The sequence below is a fragment of the Lonchura striata genome, chromosome 19, assembly GCF_050655825.1.
Source record: "Lonchura striata isolate lonStrDom1 chromosome 19, ASM5065582v1, whole genome shotgun sequence".
NCBI lineage: Eukaryota > Metazoa > Chordata > Aves > Passeriformes > Estrildidae > Lonchura > Lonchura striata.
Window position 1 is genome coordinate 3443516 of NC_140721.1, and position 18786 is coordinate 3462301.

Below are 18786 nucleotides of genomic sequence, written 5' to 3' on the forward strand. Positions count from 1 at the left end.
GATTTTACTGCATCACCCAGGCCTGCACAGGGGTGTCTGCAGCATCCCAGTTTTTATGCATCACCCAGCCCTGCACAGGGGTGTCTGCACTGTGAGAAAGGTGCTGACGTGCTGTGACAGAGGTTTGGGTGGCCTTGCTCCAGTGAGTAATTTTACGTGAGTTTTACAGTACCTAATCTGCATCTGGGCAGTGTGGCCATTTAAATGCTAATTGTGGGCATTGCATAACTTAAAAAGTAAAGCCTCTGGAACTTCATCAGGCTTGGGTCCCATGGTGGGTTAGTACAGCTTCATCATCACCTCATGGCAGGTTACTGCAGCTTCATCACATGGCAGGTGAGCAGCCAAAGCCTTGCCCCACGCCCAAAATTAAACACTATTATCATGCACCAAAATCTCCCCGGGCAGACACTCATTATTCTCCTTATCTATGTCAGAATAGCCAAACTGTGAGTCTGTGTCCTCCTGTTTGTGTTGACATCCTGATTGCAGGTGTTTGCAGCACCTTCCTGTGCCCAGGAGAGCCTTGGATAACCCAGTGCCCCTGGCAGTGCTGCTCATCCTCCCTCCATCCTGGAGCTCCCTGTGTCTGCTTGAGCAGAGGGAAAACACACTGAATTTATTTGGGAAGACTGCAAATGACTGAGGGACTCCAGCTGATTTGTTTGCACACTGCAGTCAGTGATATTTGCAATATCAGAGCTTGACTTCTGTGGGGGATAAGTTCAGCAGCCACTCAAGTTACATCGGATTTTGCAAGATTAATTCATATCCAGGTTCATGTGCTGGTTTGGGTTGGGGTGGAGTTAATTTTCATCACAAGGATGGAGCTCTTTCTCTGCCCCAGTCAAAATCAGCACAGGTTAGGACTTTAAAGGAAATATAAATGGGGCAAAGGAAAACCACTCCAGGAACCCTGCAAGTAGGGATTTCCAAGTGGAATTCCTGTCAGTTTACCTGCTATAAGTATGGATTCAACACAGCTGGAATAAACATGACCACACATCAAAAATGTGAGGCAACAACTGAAAAAAAAGAAGACAAAAAAGAGGGGAAAAAAGAATTCTAAATATCCACAGTAAGACACAATCTCCTGCCTGTTTGGAATTCTGTTTTCAAGCTGGGTTTCTTGCTTTGGTGGCATCAAAGCCACACAGGACTGGTCACAATTTGCAGCTTGCAGTGCCTTCAGCACCTCCAGCACAAGCACAACCCCATCGCCAGCCTCAGGCTGCAGGACAGGAACATCCCCTGAACTGAAGCACAAGGCAAGGTCAAGCTCAGACTTGCTCCTGCCTTGCAGCAGATGGCAAAAGTTATGCCAGCACGAGAATAAACAGCACTGGCTCTTCCTGGCATGCCATTCACCTGAAACCTTGTTCACTGAACATGTTCTGGGCTAGAAAAAGCTCAGTGTCTCTACAAGGGAAGGACATTGTCCAGCTGTCACAATTCACTAGGGAAATGACTCTGAATGAAACTCACTTTTGATTCATTTTGGCAGCTCAGCTCCTGCTTATTATTCATGGCTTACAAAAGAATATTATGGGACTTTAATCACTCAGTTGGAGCCTTACAGAATCTGTGGCATGACTTTTCATAAAATATATGAAGTCACACAGCTTACAACGCTGTATTTAACCCCAATCCATTCACTATCTTAAAAAGGAATTGAAATCTAACACTAGTCATATTTCATATGCTCACATTTCAGAATAATGACCCATTCATAAAAATCCAGGTGATAAAGCTTAGCCTGGCAGGAGAGAATGAACATAACTGAAAGATAGTGCTTACAACATCAGGGACTGTGACACAAAATAGCCCCCAAATATTTCAGAGACTTAGGTTTAGTTATTTATTAAGATATTATGACAGTCAGTGCTGTCCCAGCAGCAGGGGCAGCATCAACACCTTCCACACGAGCCAAACCTGGGCAGTGTGGCCAAGGAAGCAGCACTGGAATTTGATGGCTGGAAGTGAGCATGTGTTTAAATAAAATTTTAAAAATGGCAGGAAAGTGCCCAGGGTAGGAGATGTGCAGGCACTGAGTGCCTCAGTTCAGTGTCAAACACTGCCTGCAGTCAGAAAAGTCACCTCCACACAAGGAGGGGGAAGTGAAGGAAGGAGGCTGAAGCAACAGAGCTGCTTCTTAAACAGGTTTATGGACACAGGGTACAAAAGCACCTCCCTGCCTGACAGTGTGACACTGCCCTCACAAAACTGGAGGGGACAAGCCACTGACTGTGGTGACACCACCCACCCGCTGCCCTGGGGCTCAGGACACTGCTCAGAAAAGCAGCAGATGACCCCACTCCTACTGCATCCCTCTTCTTCTGCTCACTCTCCATCTTCATCTCCTCCTTCCTCCCTGTATTGATTCTGCAAAGTGTTTCCTGATCTTTGTTTAAAGGAAGAAAAACCAAGGGAGTGTTTCACATACTTCCAGCTCTGACCTTGTCAAACCCACAACCTGTGGGCATTTTTCTCTGCCAGACACAGCCTCCTCTTTCCACAGGCTCAAACACTGCCAAACACTGCAACACACCCAGGGCAGGGCAGGCAGAGTCTCCCCACAGCTGCAGAGCCCAGATGTTCATTTGCACATGCCAGGAGAAAGGACAGCTCTGGCTGACCAAAGGATGGGATAGCCAACTGAACTGTCTGGGCAGCAAGGATATATTCCTATTACTTGACCACAGCAGCTGCCATCCCTTTTCTTGTACTGCTGGAGTTATGAGAAAGAAAATATATATCACTGTTTTCATGAAGCAAAACAAAGAAGGAGCCAACCCAAGCAATCCAATTTATCAGCCAGTATCTTCAGCCATGAGAAACATCCAAAGCTTTTCCCAGCCTAGGCACATCTATTTGCTCTTCTGGTTAACACTAAACTTTGTTCTAGCACTTATTGAGCCAGACCCTAACGGAGTCAGACACATTAAGCAATAAACCACATTTTTCTTTGAAACACAGTCCTTATTTGATGCAATTCAGTCATTTACATACACTGTGTGCACAGGGCAGGAAGGGAAAAGATGGACCAGAGATAACAGAAAGAAGCCTGTTGGGTTTTATTGAGATTCAAACTATCAAGCCACAAATCCATTTGGGATCTTGGGCCTGCTCTGGGGCTCTTGATTCTTTCCAAATTGGATTTCAGCTGAATCCACCTCACCTTTATTCACCCTGGTTGCACAAACACTGCTAAGGGTTAAACCAGCAGCAGATGCAGAGGCTACTTATTACAAGGACAAAAGCCTGATAGGTGAAGCAGCTTCAGCCAAACAACAAGTAAAGGCATGTCAGCAACTGTCAAAAAAATTACAGCCAGTCCACGCAGGAGCTCCAGCAACAAACACAACTGAGGAGTGACCCACCAAACCATACAGAGAATGGAAAAATCGATGGGAACTTTTTATCCTGCACCCCAGGGCACAGAGGAAATTATGCCACAACTGGGCTGCAGCTCTCAGCAAGGTCAGCCCACACGCCAGCAGCAGCTCTGAGGGGAAAAAAAAAGAAAAAAAAAAACCTTCCAGAGGAAAAATCGCGTAGCACTGGCTCCCTAGAAACTGTTACAACTGAAGCACAGCAGCTCCTGCATTCCCAACCTCTCCCAAGGCATCCAAAATAGTCCAAGTCTGGGACTTCCAAGGAAAATTTTGTTACGCCCTACAGAGGAATGTTCCACCCACGGCTGTTGTTTCCTCCCAAAAAAGGATCATTAGTGAGATAATTTCTGAGGTTCGGGGCATTGTCTGCAGATTTTGCTGAAATATCGCACCAGGAAGGGGAAGCCAAATGAGCCAGACTATTTTAAGGCTTTTGCATTTGGAGGAAATTCTAGGGCAAAATTTCAAAAAGGCAGATGCTTTGAACTGGGAAACGTTATGCTTTGTAGGGAAGGGAGCATTCCTGTCTTTAGAGCAGCTTAAATAACTCTTTTGGGGCCACAGCTATTTGATGGCCTTTATTTTTAGACTCAAAATCTGGTTTTTCAGACACCTCGCTGCTAATTTATCCACACACGTGTACATGAGCAGGACTGTTTGGGGAACAGTTTAAAAGCTGACAGACAAAAAAAAATTATTTTCACATAAAAATTTCTTACTGAAATGCCTTCTCATAGTTCTAACTCACCTCAAAGCCCTGCTCCATTACCTCAGTAGGCAGAGGGGCACAGAAGTGTAATCCCAACCAGATATATATTCCCAATCACCCCAGCCAGACAGGACAGGAGACTCCATCACAGGGAGCACAGCAGCTGGATCTGCAATCAGGATTTTGGACTTCCTATCTCTGAGGTCTCCTTTTTCCTTAAGGAGCATGGAGAGCACATTTCCAGAGCTGCATACTCCATATTCCCCACTGGGTCAGACTGGGATTTAGATTCCTCTGAAAATGTTTTCCTGCTCTCAAAACCAAGGCTGGGCTCCCCTCTCCTGGACAGCTGGGAAGGTGCAGCTCTCCACAAGACAGCTTTGGAAAGCTCCTTGCTGGGCTCAATTGGTGAATAACCCCTTCTCCTCCAAAAAAAACAGGCTGGCATGGCTGATAACCTCAGCTTGTCTTCCAGGAACCTGCCTGGATCACTGGTGTCCAAAAAAGGTTGGTGATAAACCCCAGTAATTCAAGGAGCATTGGATGAAGTGCCTGCACGAGATTCCCAAGCATTTTTTGGACAGCTCTGGCTGACAGAAAATGGGAAAGGCAAGGCTGAGCTCCCTCACCTGCCAGGGCAGCAGGGATGGACCAGCACAGACAGCTGAGGGAGGGACTCAGCAAAGAATCCCCTCCTGGCTTAGTTTGACTTAAACAACATTTTTTTTCTTCTGTTACCGCATCCAATGTTGTATTTCCTTTGGAAGGAAGTCAGAGACTGAAAGGATGTTTATTCAAGCTATTATTTACCCCTCAGACAAGGACATCTCCAACACAACACAGTCAGCAATGCTGGCAAACACTGGCCACAGTATCAGGAGCTGTTAGGAGAGAATGTGACTTAAATGAAGAGGTTTTTGAAAAACACCTTTCAGGCTCAATCCAGCAGTTAAATACACAGGATCCTGAGCTCCCACTGAAATTCAAGCAGCTACAAAATGAGAGTTCAGATGCACTTTCATTTATGGCACATCCTTTCAGATGATGGATTGTCCCTCTTGGATCTTGGTGTGCCAAGTGATAGAAATCAAAAGGCAGGAATTTTCCAAAAATTTCTGACTTCTCCAGAAGCCAGCATGCTGCAAGTACTGGGCACTACAGGCAGGAGAGTCTCTTATGGTAAGAGTTACAAATGGAAGAAGATCAGAGATAAAACTTACTGATGTGGCCACCTTTAAGCTTTGTTTCAAACCTCTTGCAAAAGCTGGTTGCCAACTGTTTCCTCACTAATCAAGGGTTTGCACTTGTGGTTATGATGATAAAATGCAATAATGATCTTCATCCTGGGCTGCCTAAGGGTGAGGCTCACAGGATGACACTATTTATCCATGTGGATGTGTCAATCCAATTTTGCAGGGAAATACTGGTCTTGAGGATACAAGTTTCCTACAAATTTAGTAAGAATCTAAGATCAGTAGAAACAAGAACTTAATTTTGCTGTGGGAACAAATTACCAGGAAAACTAAATAAGAAAAACGGCAACGCCCTTCGAAGCATAGAACTGACTTGCCTTAACAGCACCTTGTTTTCAGTTGTTTCAAAACAATTTCTTACCAAGAATTGGAAAATAAAACCCATCCTCTCCAAGTGGGAGAAGTCATGCCTCTTACTCTATAAAAAACATTTCCAAGTGTCCTTGATTCCCCCTGAGAATATGCTGGTAAAACAATGGCACTTTTCAGCACAGCAACAGGCAGCTGGAGCTGGAAAACAAGGTTTTCACCCCCACAATCTGCTATCAACAGGGTGATTTGATGTGAAAAGAGCTGCCTCACTCCCCCACACAGCACCCAGGACACTCAAGGGACACAGTGCAGGGGTGACAACAACAGCAAATGTTTCTTCTAGGTTTCCTCTGATTTTGGGGTGACAAATATCAAATTCCATCTCAAACTAAAATGCCATTCAAGAGTTCTGCAGCACTGTAAAGTGACTTCCTTTGCTGCAGGTCCCTGTGATCTCCAAAATCTGAGCTTGCTGATGCTCCTTCACTGCTTTGAACTTCAAGACCCAGCCAAGTCCTGCCATTCCAACAGTGATTCCAGCAATTCACACAAAAAATGCATACCCAGGCATGAGATGATGACCTTGGACTAGAAACATAGAAATAAAAAGCTCACAGCATTTCAGAATTAATATATTTTTCTTCCCAGAGAAGTAACACTTTAAATAATTGAATGGTTTCAGTGTTTGTTAGGATCTCAAAGTAAAGAAACAACAGTTGTGCTCCTGGGAGATTGTCTGGCCTCAGCTGATGCAACTGCATGCTCTGGCATCCATCTTAAAGTTTGCTTCTACTTTGCAAAGCAGCAAAATGAGGGAAAACAGGAAAATCCACAGCTAAATACAGGAATATTTGTGACTAACTGCAGCACCACACCACTTGAAATATGTCCTGCAAGGACACACAAGTGAACACTCGAAAGTTTTTCCTTAGTCAGGATTTTAACTGGTTCCTTTACAACCAAACTGCAGGAAGGGCAGCACAGACAGCTGTGCCTTCCAGGTGCTTCAGAGCAGAACACTGTGCAGGTCCATCTGTCCACGCCTTGGAGAGTTTCAAAGGGATGGAGGAGTGAGAAAGCAGACACAGGACAGAGCTCTGAGCAAAGCACAGAAATGCTCCTGTGATCACTGGTCATGGCACTGCTCGTGTTCATCCTTTTCTCCAAGTCCTCAGGCACTCCAGGCAAATCTCACCCACAGCTCTTCTCAGTCTCACTCTTTTGTGGTCTTTCAGAGAATTTATCCGCTCAGATGGGCCCAAGAGGCTACAACAGCAGCAACTTTCCAATCACAGCCAAACTCTCCAAGCACTGCACCAGTTTCCACTCCCTCCTCAATTTCTGTAATTGCCTCCCCACCTGATTGCCTGTTTGACTCCTGCACAGTAATTACAGGCAGCACCACTCCCAGGTAAGCCACAGCCCAAGCACATCCCCAGTTTAACAGCAGTGCTTAGACATCCATGATTCAACTGCTTCTGCTAGGACAGATGAGCATCTCTCATGTTTTTCTAAAACAACAGAAAAGCATAGGCAGGTTAAATAATTCCCTCAAGGGCTCAGTGGCACAAATAGGATTAGAAACAGATACCAATTGCAGTGACAGCAAGGAGTGGAAAATAATTACCCCATGCCAGTGTTAAGGCTGGTATTAAGAAGCTACTGAGGAACCTTGACTGATAGTTCAAGGTTCAATGTCCCTGGTCTAAAACAGGACAGGAAATAGAGCCAAACCAGGTGAGACCTCAGAATCAGCTGACACAGGGGCCAAGCTGAGCACCCACAGTCCCTGCAGACATGGCTGTGCTCACCAATACTGAGCCCCCAGCAAACACCTCTGTCAGGCAGAAAACAAGTGAAAACCTGAAGGGTGAAGAGGAGCCGCAAGAGGAAGAGGCAGCCAGTGATCAGCACAGTGACCAACAACTTGGGACAGCTCAGCAAACCAGTGAAAAGGACAAACAGCCTTGTATTGATCCCTAGCCAGGATCAAATGTACTTGTACCTGTTCAGTGCTGCTCGTTTTATCATCAGCTCCAGAGTGGCACACACGCCTCCTGCTTTTAATCTTTAAATCAATGCCTCATTCACTTCCCTTCAGAGGGCGAGGCAGGTCAGAACAGCTGCTGAGCAAGCAGCTCATCAGTGTCAGAGGCACAGGAGCATCTCGGGAACAGCAGCAGTGAAGTTTTGCCTGCCAGAGGCACTCCTCAGTGTGATATGCCAAGCTGAGAAGCCCTGGCACTTCTGGCTGCTCATACCTGCCTGCCATCCTGTCCCACGTTGGTCTGTCCCCTCACCACAGTTCGGATGTTGTCATCCAACCTCCTGCAGGAAAAACCCCAGAGTGTCAAACCCAGCTTGTGTGAGCCTGACCCAAACAACTGGGGGAGTCCTGAGAGCTACAGAACCAATTTAAAACAAAAAAAACCTGCTCTAACCAATGCTAAAGTCATTATTTCCCCCCTCTCTCTCTGTTCAATGGCACTATCTTGCACAATTTCAAAGTCCTGTTGCAAAAATAAAAATTCATTTCCTAATTTAACCAGGGTTTCTTGCATTCCTGTTCCCTTAAGCAATATTATCAGCTCTCCCTTGTCTGTTTGCATTTCAACTTCCCACATGTGAAAGTGCTGTCTCAATCATTTCATGTTGGCAGTATCAGCCAGCACAGAAAATTTAAGTATTTCATGCACACTTGTGTTTATTTTGTACTTTTAGGACCAACAATGACAATTCAAAAATAGAGAGTGAGACTTTTTACAATATATACTCTGACCCCAAAAGCAATGAATTCTTGGCAACTGAGTCTTCTGGGTAGTTTGCTCACTCAGCCTTCAAACTGTACTAAAATTTGGTATTTTTGATACTTAGTTGTTTTTCAAAGCTGCACTTTGCAACCCATCAGCTTAAACAGCCTGAAGAGCACTTAACAGAAGTGAAATATAAAAGTTATAATTGTTTCTGTGCCACTATTAGACTCAAGGCTGATCCTATCCATGCCCTTTAAACAAACTAAATCCTGTCAGCTGCAGCACAAAGGCTGCTTTTATGAGCTTTGCTGACCATCAGACCTGATATGCAAAGAAATGCAGAAATATTTACCTTATTTTCAACCTGATCTTGTTCACAACTTCATCAATGTTTGCCAAAGACTGGAATATAAGAAAAGAAAAAAATCAGAGAGAAGTGAAATGGTGAATGTTTTACAGAGGAATATGTCAGCTGTGATCCCAAACACTTCATCACAGAAGGGTTTGAGGAAGAGGAGAGCAATGGCTTTGTTTTACAGGTGTAAGAACTGAGACAACAACTCAGCTGCTTCTCTGTCACATCACCAAGAGCAGAAAAAGACAGGTCAGGGCTTCCCCCATGCCTGAGCTCTGTCCTTTGGCAGCAGAACGGTGTGACAGTGACCTCCAGTGGGCACTGGGGATGGGGACAGAGCCTCTGCCTTTGGGCTGAGACCCCCCTGCAGAGCCCAGACCCGCAGAAAACAGGCTGGAAGGAGATGCACTGAATGCACTGCTGGGGAAACAGCTCCTCACTGCTGGCAAAGGGAAAAAAGCCAAGCCACACCGCTAGAGAAAGCTGCAAGCCAAAACCACGGCACTGCAGAGGATCTCAGACGTGGCAAAGGTTGGAGCAGCCTCAAGACACAGATTTCACCTGTAGAAACATCTCTGTTTGGCAAGAGGTTAAGCCAAAAACTCCCCCTGGGGCTGAAGTTGGGAAGACAAAGCAGGAATGTGGGCCCACAGCAATCTCATTCTTTACATCCCAAAAGAAAAAATTGGGTTCAAAATCTCCTGTGATATTGCACAGGCAACACCTGCCTGATTTGGCTGAAAATCCCCAGGAACTCACCAATGATTGATATATGGCAAGTTATGAAATTTATTCCATTAATTTATTTCCACAAATCAAAGCAGGACTTTAATTGAAGCACTCTGGGTGGAAAGAGACCACAAAATGACAGCAAACCCAGTGAGCTGCAAATTTAAGAAGTGATTATTGTCAAAGCTTTATTTCCTGTGCTAGTGTTTAAAATAAAAGGTTTGGGTACAGGTTTAAACACTACTTTGTCCTTTGCTAATCAGGTTACCCTGATAGTTAAGTGTGGAAGTAAAATCAGATAGTAAAAAGTGTGAAAATGAAGTTTTGAGAGTATTTGGAGCCTGACTTACTTGCTCAGTGGGAAAGAGAGCATTAATATACTCCACAGCATTGAAATCTGCTCTGTCCAGTGGATCTTGGCTGGGAAATACCTGCAAAGAGGGAGAAAAACAAACACAATCAACCATCATCAGTAATTTCTGTAACTTTATACAGTTTCTATGACTTTTAATTCCTTCAGCACCCGCTTCCAGTTGTGTTTCACAGCATATCTCTAACAAGTGGCCAGGAGTAGAGCAGCCACATGCTCTGCAGGGCTATGACCTCCCAAAATTCCTGTGGATATTAGCCTGGATAAACACAGATAATTCACACACACGATTCCACACGCAGCTCTGGCACAATCCATCCATCCAGGAATTCCCAAGACACATGAGCTCTGCATCCCAAACCATGCTGATGCTTTTGTTGTTGTCTGGGAACAAACAGGCTCTTGGCAAGAGCTTTGCCAGGCCTCATGGTGACAGACAGAGGATTTGCTTTCCACAGCCCTGTAATAAGAAACGTGATGAATTAAGGAGTGGCTGCACAAGTTCTCTGGAGACTTGGGTTTGCCACTTTTCACAGAAGGGGAAGATAAACACAATCTGCTGAATGATTTGGGAAGGGGGAAAGAGCAGCTGTGGTGCAAACAGATCTCCTCTCTCCTCAGAAGTTCAAAGAACACAAACACGACTGCCAAGCTTTGCTTTTTGTCCCCACAGACTGAAGTGTGGTGTTTTCCCTTCTCTGCTACCACCCTGAAGCTGTGGATGTCCCATCACTGGAAGGGTTCAAGGCCATTCTGGATGAGGTTTGGACCAGCCTGGGATGGTGGAGGGAATGAGATGGTCTTTAAGGCCCCTTCCAACCCGAAGTACTCCATGATTCTGCTATTTGTCCCATATTTACAGAGCCATTTTCTGCTACTACAGAGCCAAATTCTGCTATTTGTCCCATATTTTCAGAGCCACCAGCTCTGCACTCCATGGTCAACACCCCCCTGGCAAAAGCAGAGCTGACCCCACAGCATCTCCCTGCTCACTGAAAGCCTTCACACCTGGGCACATGAAGCAGCATTTATGCTGTTTTACACATTTTGCACTGTAAAATCGGTGATTCTGTGACATCAAAGCAAATTCTGCCTGAACCAGCCCTCCTGGGAAGCCTTCCCAGTCACTCCTGTGGCTGAGGAGAAGCAGGCAGCAGTTAAACATGCATGAGTCCGTGGTGAGAGAAGAAAATGCTCTGACATCACCCCATGGTAAATGCAGCATCACACCCAGCCCATCCTGCTCACAGCTCACACTCAATCTCCACAAACCCTATATCTCCACAAGTATTAAGAGCAGATGAAACAAGAGGTGAGATGTGAAGATAAAGGTGCTCAGGAGCTCAAACTGCAGATAGGGATCAGTGCTGCAGGCAGCTGGAGCAGCTGCAGGAGCTGTCACTCCCAGGAGTTTGTCACAACCTATTAATCAGAAATGTCAGCCTGGATTTGGTGAGGCACCAGCTCTGCCTGTGCTCCCCACCCTGCTTCCGGCAGGGCAGCTGAGCCAGCTCTGCTCATTTAACCAGAACTGGGCAGGCTTTGCCCCAAAAACTGGTTCAGGAACACTGACAGGAACAACTGGATAATTGGGTTGAGAAGAAGTTGGAAAGCAGCAGGTGGTGTCATCCTCAACTTCTCCCAGTGCTCAGGATGTCAATATTTTCCTACAGCTTTAGTCTTTGTTAAAATAATTCAGCCAGGCATGTGGTGGGTTCTCCACTGCTCAAAAGCTCATGTCTGCAAGTGCAGAGGCTCGAGGTCCCCTTTAGAAGCTAACATTTAATTTACCTGTTCCCAAGGTCACCCCTTGCTCTTCCAGGAGGGCCACCAAAAGCGACCCACAAGCCTCAACACTCAAGAAAAGCGCAAAAAACTTATTTGAGTGCTACTATGTGAGACAAACACTGCTGCTGCCCAGACTTCTGCTCCAGAGAACGGTCTTTGGAATGGAAGGGTGGCTGCAGGCAGGGCAGGATCAGTCACAGAGGACAAGAGCCATGGTTTGACCCTGGATGCTCAGATGGGCTCCAAGTGCCACCAAGGGTTTCAGGGAACGCAGAATCCCCCGAGTTCTGGGGGACCACACGGATCATCAAATCCAGCTGCTGGCCCTGCACACACACCCCAGCATCCCTGTCCATCCCTGGAGCACTGTCCAACTTCTCCTGCAGCTCTGGCACCATTCCCTGGGGAGCCTGGGCAGTGCCCAGCACCCTCTGAATGAAACCCCCCCGTGTTTCACCACAAGCCAAAGCAGGACGCTTCGCTTATCCCCATCTCAGCCGAGCCACGGGTTGAAACAGCAAAGCACCGGGGTGCTGTGCCTGCGGCGAGCCAGCACCGCACGGTGGCACCGACCGCGACACGACGAGCCACGCCGGGCCCGGCCGCTCCGGGGCTGGCGGGGCTCGGCTCGGGCCCAGCGGCGGAAGGCGCGGGGCCGGCGGGGAGCGCTCGGAGGCCCCGCGCCGAGCGGCCCCGCGCCGAGCGGCCCCGCGCCGAGCGGCCCCGCACCGAGCGGCCCCGCACCGAGCAGCCCCGGGCCGCGGCCGTCCCCGCAGCGGCGGGACCCGCCCGGCGCACCTGCTCGATGGCGGCCTGCACGGCGGGCGCCAGCTCCAGCGCCGCCTCCAGCCCGGCCTCCAGCTCCGGCTCGTCCTCCTCCATGGCGGCGCCGCCGCTTCCGCCGTGAGGGGCGGCGCCGGCAGCGCCGGGCGGGGCCGCGGTGGGCGGGGCCTCGTGTGGTGGGCGGGGCCTCGCCGGGTGGGCGGGGCTTCCCGCGGGGGCGGGGCCTCCGCCCGGCGGAGCGGGGCGCGTCCCGGGAGCGGCGGGGCTGGTCCGGACCGAGCCGAGCCGAGCCGAGCCGGGCTCTGCCGCCGCCCGGCCGGCTGTTGGTAAGCGGCGGCGGGAGGCAGCGCGCTCGTCCGTCCCCATGTGGCGGACGCTGGCCCTCGCCTCCGCCTTCTTCCCGGGGCTCTTCATCCTCTGCATCCGGGTGCTGCGCTGGGCCGCCCCGGGATGGAGCCTCAAGGAGCGCATCCTCCTCAGCGGCAGGTACGGGCGGCAGCGGCGGGACCCGCCGGGACCGGGATGGGCAGCGGGAGCGGCAGCGGGAGCGATCCGGGCGGGCCAAGAGCACCGAGTCCCGCCGGCCGTGAGCCTGGACCCGGGGGTGCCGCGATGCTCCGCGGGACGGTCCTTGCTTGTCCCAAGCCCAGATCCCGCGGGGGGAGCAAGGACCGGCGGCAGGAGCAACGCTCCGAGCATGGGCATCCCCCCGAGTGAGAGCATCCCCCCCGAGTGAGAGCATCCCCCCGAGTGAGAGCATCCCCCCAGTGAGAGCATCCCCCCGAGTGAGAGCATCCCCCCAGGGTGAGAGCATCCCCCCAGTGAGAGCATCCCCCCGGAGTGAGAGCATCCCCCCAGGGTGAAAGCATCCCCCAGGGTGAGAGCATCCCCCCAGTGAGAGCATCCCCCCGAGTGAGAGCATCCCCCGAGTGAGAGCATCCCCCGGAGTGAGAGCATCCCCCCGGAGTGAGAGCATCCCCCGGAGTGAGAGCATCCCCCCGGAGTGAGAGCATCCCCCCAGGGTGAGAGCATCCCCCGAGTGAGAGCATGCCCCGGAGTGAGAGCATCCTCCCGAGTGAGAGCATCCCCTCAGTGAGAGCATCCCCCGGAGTGAGAGCATCCCCCCGAGTGAGAGCATCCCCCCAGTGAGAGCATCCCCCCCAGTGAGAGCATCCCCCAGAGTGAGAGCATCCCCCCAGGGTGAGAGCATCCCCCCAGTGAGAGCATCCCCCCAGGGTGAGAGCATCCCCCCAGTGAGAGCATCCCCCAGGGTGAGAGCATCCCCCCGAGCACGGCCATCTCCCCCCAGCCCTGCCCCGCCGGACCCCGCACCGTGGTACCGTTGTCGGGGCGGGGATGCTCCGCTGCATCTCTCCCTCCCTCTGCCCACGGGGAACCGGCAGCGGTTCCACCGACCCACGGGGGTGGAAGGGACGGCACCTGGCACGATTCCCCCGGGAGGCAGTGCCTGGCACTGCCACACATCCTCACCATGACGAGGTGTGCACGGAGCGGGCATCCAAGTGCCACCACCTTTCCTGCGGCAGCCCTGTGCCCCAGCCCCTGGGGGATCACTTTTGGGGTGACCCCTGTCCTCTCTCTCCATTTCAGGCTGGTGTCAACGGTCCAAGCCACGATGGCAACGTTGTCAGGGATCACGGTTGTGCTCAGCTGCAAGAACGTGGTGCATGACAGGTAACCCAGAGCCCAGCTGGTCCCTCTGCCCCGTGGGGAGCGTGCCGAGGATGTGCTCAGCCAGCTCGGGGCTGGAGGGTGTTCTGCCAAAGGCTTGCACGTACAAAGGGGAGAGGAAAAGCAGTTCTGTGTTCCTCTTTCTCCCACTTGGGCTGGAAGGGTTGGGCAATGTGCTGGCTGTGCACCCCCCAGACAGCAGCAGCTTGCTCAGGCCTGGGGGGTGTTCTCAAAGGATGGGCTGTAACATGGGCTGTGTATGAAAGAGAAATACAGACATCAGCAGCTCTGAAGGGGTCGGGAGTCTCCTTGCTGGAAACTGAAATTGCTCCAGAGTCAAGCAGACCCGGTGAGAACTGATTTCAGAGGTGCACCAAGGCATGCCAAAAGGATTCTGAAAGAGTCCAGGAATGGTAAAGCTGGGATGGAGCTCACTCTGAAGGAAAGTCCTGCTGCCTTGCTCTCGGTGCTCTGAGATAAACTGCCCAGAAGTGGCTCTCAGGAGGAGCGATAGTGTAATCTGGGTCAGAAGGCTTGAAAACACAGCTATTATCCAGACTAGCAGAGAAGATTGCAGGAGGGAAGAATATAATTATGCCGAGCTGGAATTCGACCGTCACACACCGATTTTAGGGTGATTTTTAGGAAGGGCTGCCACCTTGGCCATAGCAGACCTGTCTTTAATACACAGATACGAATTATCTTGCCTTGTTCTAGGTAGTGATACCTTCCCAGATTCCTCAGACCTGCTTAACCCAGGCAATCTATGAGTTAACTCTTTGCTCTGAAATAAAATTTCTGCTGTATAGATAAGGCAGATGATGAATCCCAAAGCCACACAGACAGAAGGTGCTGCCAGCAGCCCTCCTTCCCCCGGAGCTGTCTGCTTGCCTGAGTGTACTCAAGGCCAAGGGCTCTGTGCAAACACTTTGTGGGCAGAGACCTCGATTTTCTTTGAATCTGGAGGAAATTGAGCCCAGTGCTCAGCAGGGAGGGCCTTGCAGAATGACAGCAAGACAGCAAGCCAGGAAGCATCACAAAGGTTGCAGTAAAATTTGCCAGTTTATTTACAGAGGCAGACAATCGTTATATTGCTGGTGCTGTAATTGCCCTCCAAAACCCTGGGCAAGTTTGTAAACACAATCACTTGCCACCTGTGCTTCACACCACTCACATCTTTCCATCTGAAGCAGGAACTCCCGCAATAAATTTTTTTCTTGGGATGGCAGGAGAGCAAAAAGAGATTTAAGCCCCAAGCTACATTTCTCCAAGCAACAGCAAAGGGTGGTTTTGCCTTTTTTTTTTTTTTTTTTTTTTTTAATTTCATCAGTGTGATTTCACACAGGACTTTTTTAAGGAGGCTGGTGGCCCTGCAGAGCAGGGCTTGCTGCTGCCCAGATTGTGCAACCAGGATTCCAACATGCTTTGGGAACAGGCAGCTGCCTGCAATTATTTCCCAACTGACAAACGCCTCATGGGGGTTTATTGCCTGTATTGGATATTTTGTGCTTCACTCTCCAAACTCCAGGCCAGCCATCCCTGGTTAACTCTGAGTTCTCCACATGCTTCCCAAACATTCCCTGGGTTAGGCAGCTGCTGATGCAGTGAGACAGGCAGGAGAGACCCAGGATTAGGGGTTTCCACCACCAAGCACCAGCTCTGGGGGATCCAAGGGTTTAGGAGGGAGATCACCTGTGCAAAGGTGTTGGCTTGGTGCTGGATCCCAAAAAATGCTGTGCCTCTGGCCTGTGCAGCAAACACCTGGCTGTGGGGCTTATCAGGATCCTTCCTTAGAGCCGTGTTTGTGCTTGGCCAGGCTGAGCTCAGTGCCTGGCACAGCCCAGCAGCAGCAGGGTCAGCACTGAGATCTGTCCTCCACACGTACCAGGCACCTTTTCTCTGGGTCAGCCTGTACTTGCTGAGCCAAACAGAGTTAAAATTCACCCCCTTTCAGCTTGAAAAACCCATTGAAATGCTGTCATTTCAGTCCTAAAGATTCTTCCACCTCCCAGAGCATCATGAGGTGCTGGGAGCTGTTTTAATGCCTCTGAGTGTGCTCTCCCTCTCAGGCACTGGCTGGCTGTGGAATACATCTGGGTCCTGGTCCCCTACATGACCTACGACATCTATGTCATGTACCTCTGCCACTGGCACAAGAGCCAGGAGAAGGGGATCCTGGAGAAGAAGCACTCGCTGGCCAGCGTGTGGAGCTTCCTCCTGCAGGAGAGGCTGATGGTGACCCACCACCTCTTCATCCTCATCGTGCTCACCCCCATCACCCAGGTAAGGGCTGCTGCAGGAGTCCAGGAGCCCCTGGATATGCTGGGTGTTGGTTCCTGGCCACCTCTCTGCAGGGTCCCGTGCTCAGTGCTGGCTTTCCTTACAGCACTTCAGGGGAGAGCTGGGGGACTTCTTTGTGGGCTGCATCTTCACAGCAGAGCTGAGCACGCCTTTTGTTTCACTGGGCAAAATCCTCATGCAGGTAGGTCACTAAGGGTGGGGTTGGGGATTTTGTCCCCAATTTGTCCTCTGTCCCTGCCCCAGGCTCCATCAGCCCTCTCCAGACAGTGGCTGAGCTGGGGGGTGTCTCAGAGAGGGGCAGCCCCACAGCTGTAGCACAAATCTCCCCTGCAGTGCTGCCTTCCTCCCAGTGTCCCATCCCTTTCTCCCACCTGTAAGCCCAGTGGCATCCCAGAACTGGGGGCTGTGCCGTGAGCTGGTGCTGCACCACGTTCATTCCTCCTCTGCCCTCCTCCATCCCTTCCCACCCCACCTTCCTCCAGCTCTCCTGGATGCTCACCAGCACCACCAGCGCTCTGGAGCGCTGCTCACCCCACATTCCCTTCCTCCCCCAGCTCAAAATGCAGGACACGCTGCTGCACAAGGTGAACGGGATCGTCATCCTGGTGACCTTCTTCCTGTGCCGCATCCTCCTCTTCCCCTTCATGTACGCGGCCTACGCCCGCCAGGTGGGGATCCCGCTTTACCTGGTGCCGTTCCGCATCCCCCTGCACTGCAACATCGCCAACGCGTCCCTCATCGCCCCCCAGCTCTACTGGTTCCGCCTGCTCTGCCGCAAGGCCGCCCGGCTCTACGGCGGCTCTCCCGCCCACCGGAGCAGATAACGGAGCCGGTAACGGCCGGGGCTGGCACGGGGCAGCCCCCGGCCCTTCCCTCGGGGAGCAGCTGGAAGCACCTCCCGTGTCCGGGAAGGTTTTTCCTCGTGTGCTCCTGCCGGCCTGGAAGCTCGGCACCGCGGCACGGCCGAACGGAGGCTCACGGAGCCGGGTTTGTTCCGCCCCGCGGCGGCTCCCGGCGCTGACACCGGACACCGGCCAGGGCGGGGATGCTGCAGCCCATGGGAGCTGTGCTGGAGCCGCAGCACAGCTCTGCGGAGCCGTGCCTGACCTGTACTGACTCCAGCCCTGTCCGGCCTCTCACCTCCTGCTGCTGCTGAGCTCAAGCTCCACTCAGCCCGACGGTGCTTTTCACCACAAGTGGCTCGGGGGACTCCTGTGCCCCCAGCAGGGCTGGAGGGCACCAGTTCATGGTTCTGCTGTCACAGGGCAGGATCTGCCAAGCCCTTCCTTGGCAGGGGCTGCAATTTTCCCTCCCCTAACCACAGCTGCTTTTATCTGGCCTGCATCCCCCCCAGCAGGGATTTAAAACCACCTGGCACGCCCTGCTCTGCTCTTGCCCTCCAGCTGGCACCACCACACCCTGGAAACAGCCCCATGGGGCTGCACAGAAGGAATCAGCAACCACAGAGCAGGATGCTGAGCTGGTCCTTGGCCAGTTCAGCCCATTTCCATAGCAAAATGGGTACAGGCTCCCCAGCCCGCCCTACACCACAGGGTGTGTGCAATCAGACCACAGCCGAGTTCATCCCCTGCAGCCAGCACCAGCCAGGACAGCCACCTCCTCCTGCAGCTCCTGTACCTGCTCCAGGCAGGGAACTGCACTGGCACAGCCCCCGTGCCCAGAGACCTGCAACAACTCTGTGCCTTTCATTCTGTCTGAAACCAGCAGCCAAGCTCTGCGAAATCTGGATCTTTTGGGTGTTGGATCTGGTCCCAACCACTGCTGCTGTTCTGGATAGAGTGTAAAAAAAAAACAAAAAGGGCCTCTTCCGACCCCTGGTTGTTGTTGCAGAGACTCCACAGTAACCACTGAGACCAGCTGATGTTACAAACTCCTGCAACTCTTTACAGATGTTGTATCTCACTGTTTTCATTGCAAATAACGTGCCTTATGTAAGGACAAAAATATCCCCAGCCAATGAGGCACTCCAGTTTGCACTAACACTGCCCTATTTACTATCAGGAGACCAATAAAGATTTCCTCTCTGAGTCACACCACTGGCTGGCTCTTCCACGTGCCGTTCATTGCTGGGTGGGGGTGTTACGTGTGGGGTTACTGCTGCACCCCCACCTCCGGGCAGAAGCAGCACACATGGATTTCCAGAGGTTCCTGCCTGTCCTGAACTCACCCAACTCGCTTCCCAGCCTCCAACTCGCTTCCCAGCCTCTGGCAGCATGGAGCAAAACCAGCAATTCTCCTGGGACTAGGAGAGGGCTGGTGGCAAAGCAGCCAGAGGGAAGCTATTTCCTCGATGCTGGAGGCTGCTGTGTAAATGCAGAGCCAGCA

The 18786-nt window shown here is 51.2% G+C and overlaps 2 protein-coding genes across 5 annotated transcripts in view; one reads left to right on the forward strand and one right to left on the reverse strand.

Annotated features, from left to right (window-relative positions):
* Positions 1 to 12569, reverse strand: part of VPS53 (VPS53 subunit of GARP complex) — a 63318-nt gene extending 50749 nt beyond the window's left edge. For all 4 annotated transcript variants that reach the window (XR_014949544.1, XR_014949543.1, XM_021524902.3 and 1 more), the window contains exons 1-4: positions 12463 to 12569; positions 9857 to 9937; positions 8775 to 8824; positions 7931 to 7997 (exon numbers count right to left, since the gene is read on the reverse strand). Coding sequence is in view for 2 of the 4 variants with exons in the window: in XM_021524902.3 (XP_021380577.3) it covers positions 7931 to 7997; positions 8775 to 8824; positions 9857 to 9937; positions 12463 to 12546 (282 nt within the window). In the remaining 2 variants the exon portion in view is untranslated. The remainder of the gene's footprint in view (positions 1 to 7930; positions 7998 to 8774; positions 8825 to 9856; positions 9938 to 12462) is intronic.
* Positions 12570 to 12682: 113 nt separating this feature from the next.
* TLCD3A (TLC domain containing 3A) lies at positions 12683 to 18497 on the forward strand. The gene is made up of 5 exons (XM_021524903.4): positions 12683 to 12933; positions 14059 to 14142; positions 16209 to 16422; positions 16526 to 16621; positions 16995 to 18497. Exons 1-5 carry the CDS (start codon positions 12812 to 12814, stop codon positions 17262 to 17264), a joined length of 786 nt encoding a protein of 261 aa, XP_021380578.2. The 5' UTR covers positions 12683 to 12811; the 3' UTR covers positions 17265 to 18497.
* The last annotated feature ends 289 nt before the right edge of the window (positions 18498 to 18786 follow it).

Bases quoted from the DNA above. Each gene is read 5' to 3' on its own strand.
- TLCD3A (XM_021524903.4), top strand. From the start codon at position 12,812: ATGTGGCGGACGCTGGCCCTCGCCTCCGCCTTCTTCCCGGGGCTCTTC. The intron at 14,143-16,208 runs GTAACCCAGAGC...TCTCCCTCTCAG, and splicing joins AAGAACGTGGTGCATGACAG to GCACTGGCTGGCTGTGGAAT. The intron at 16,423-16,525 runs GTAAGGGCTGCT...CTTTCCTTACAG, and splicing joins TGCTCACCCCCATCACCCAG to CACTTCAGGGGAGAGCTGGG.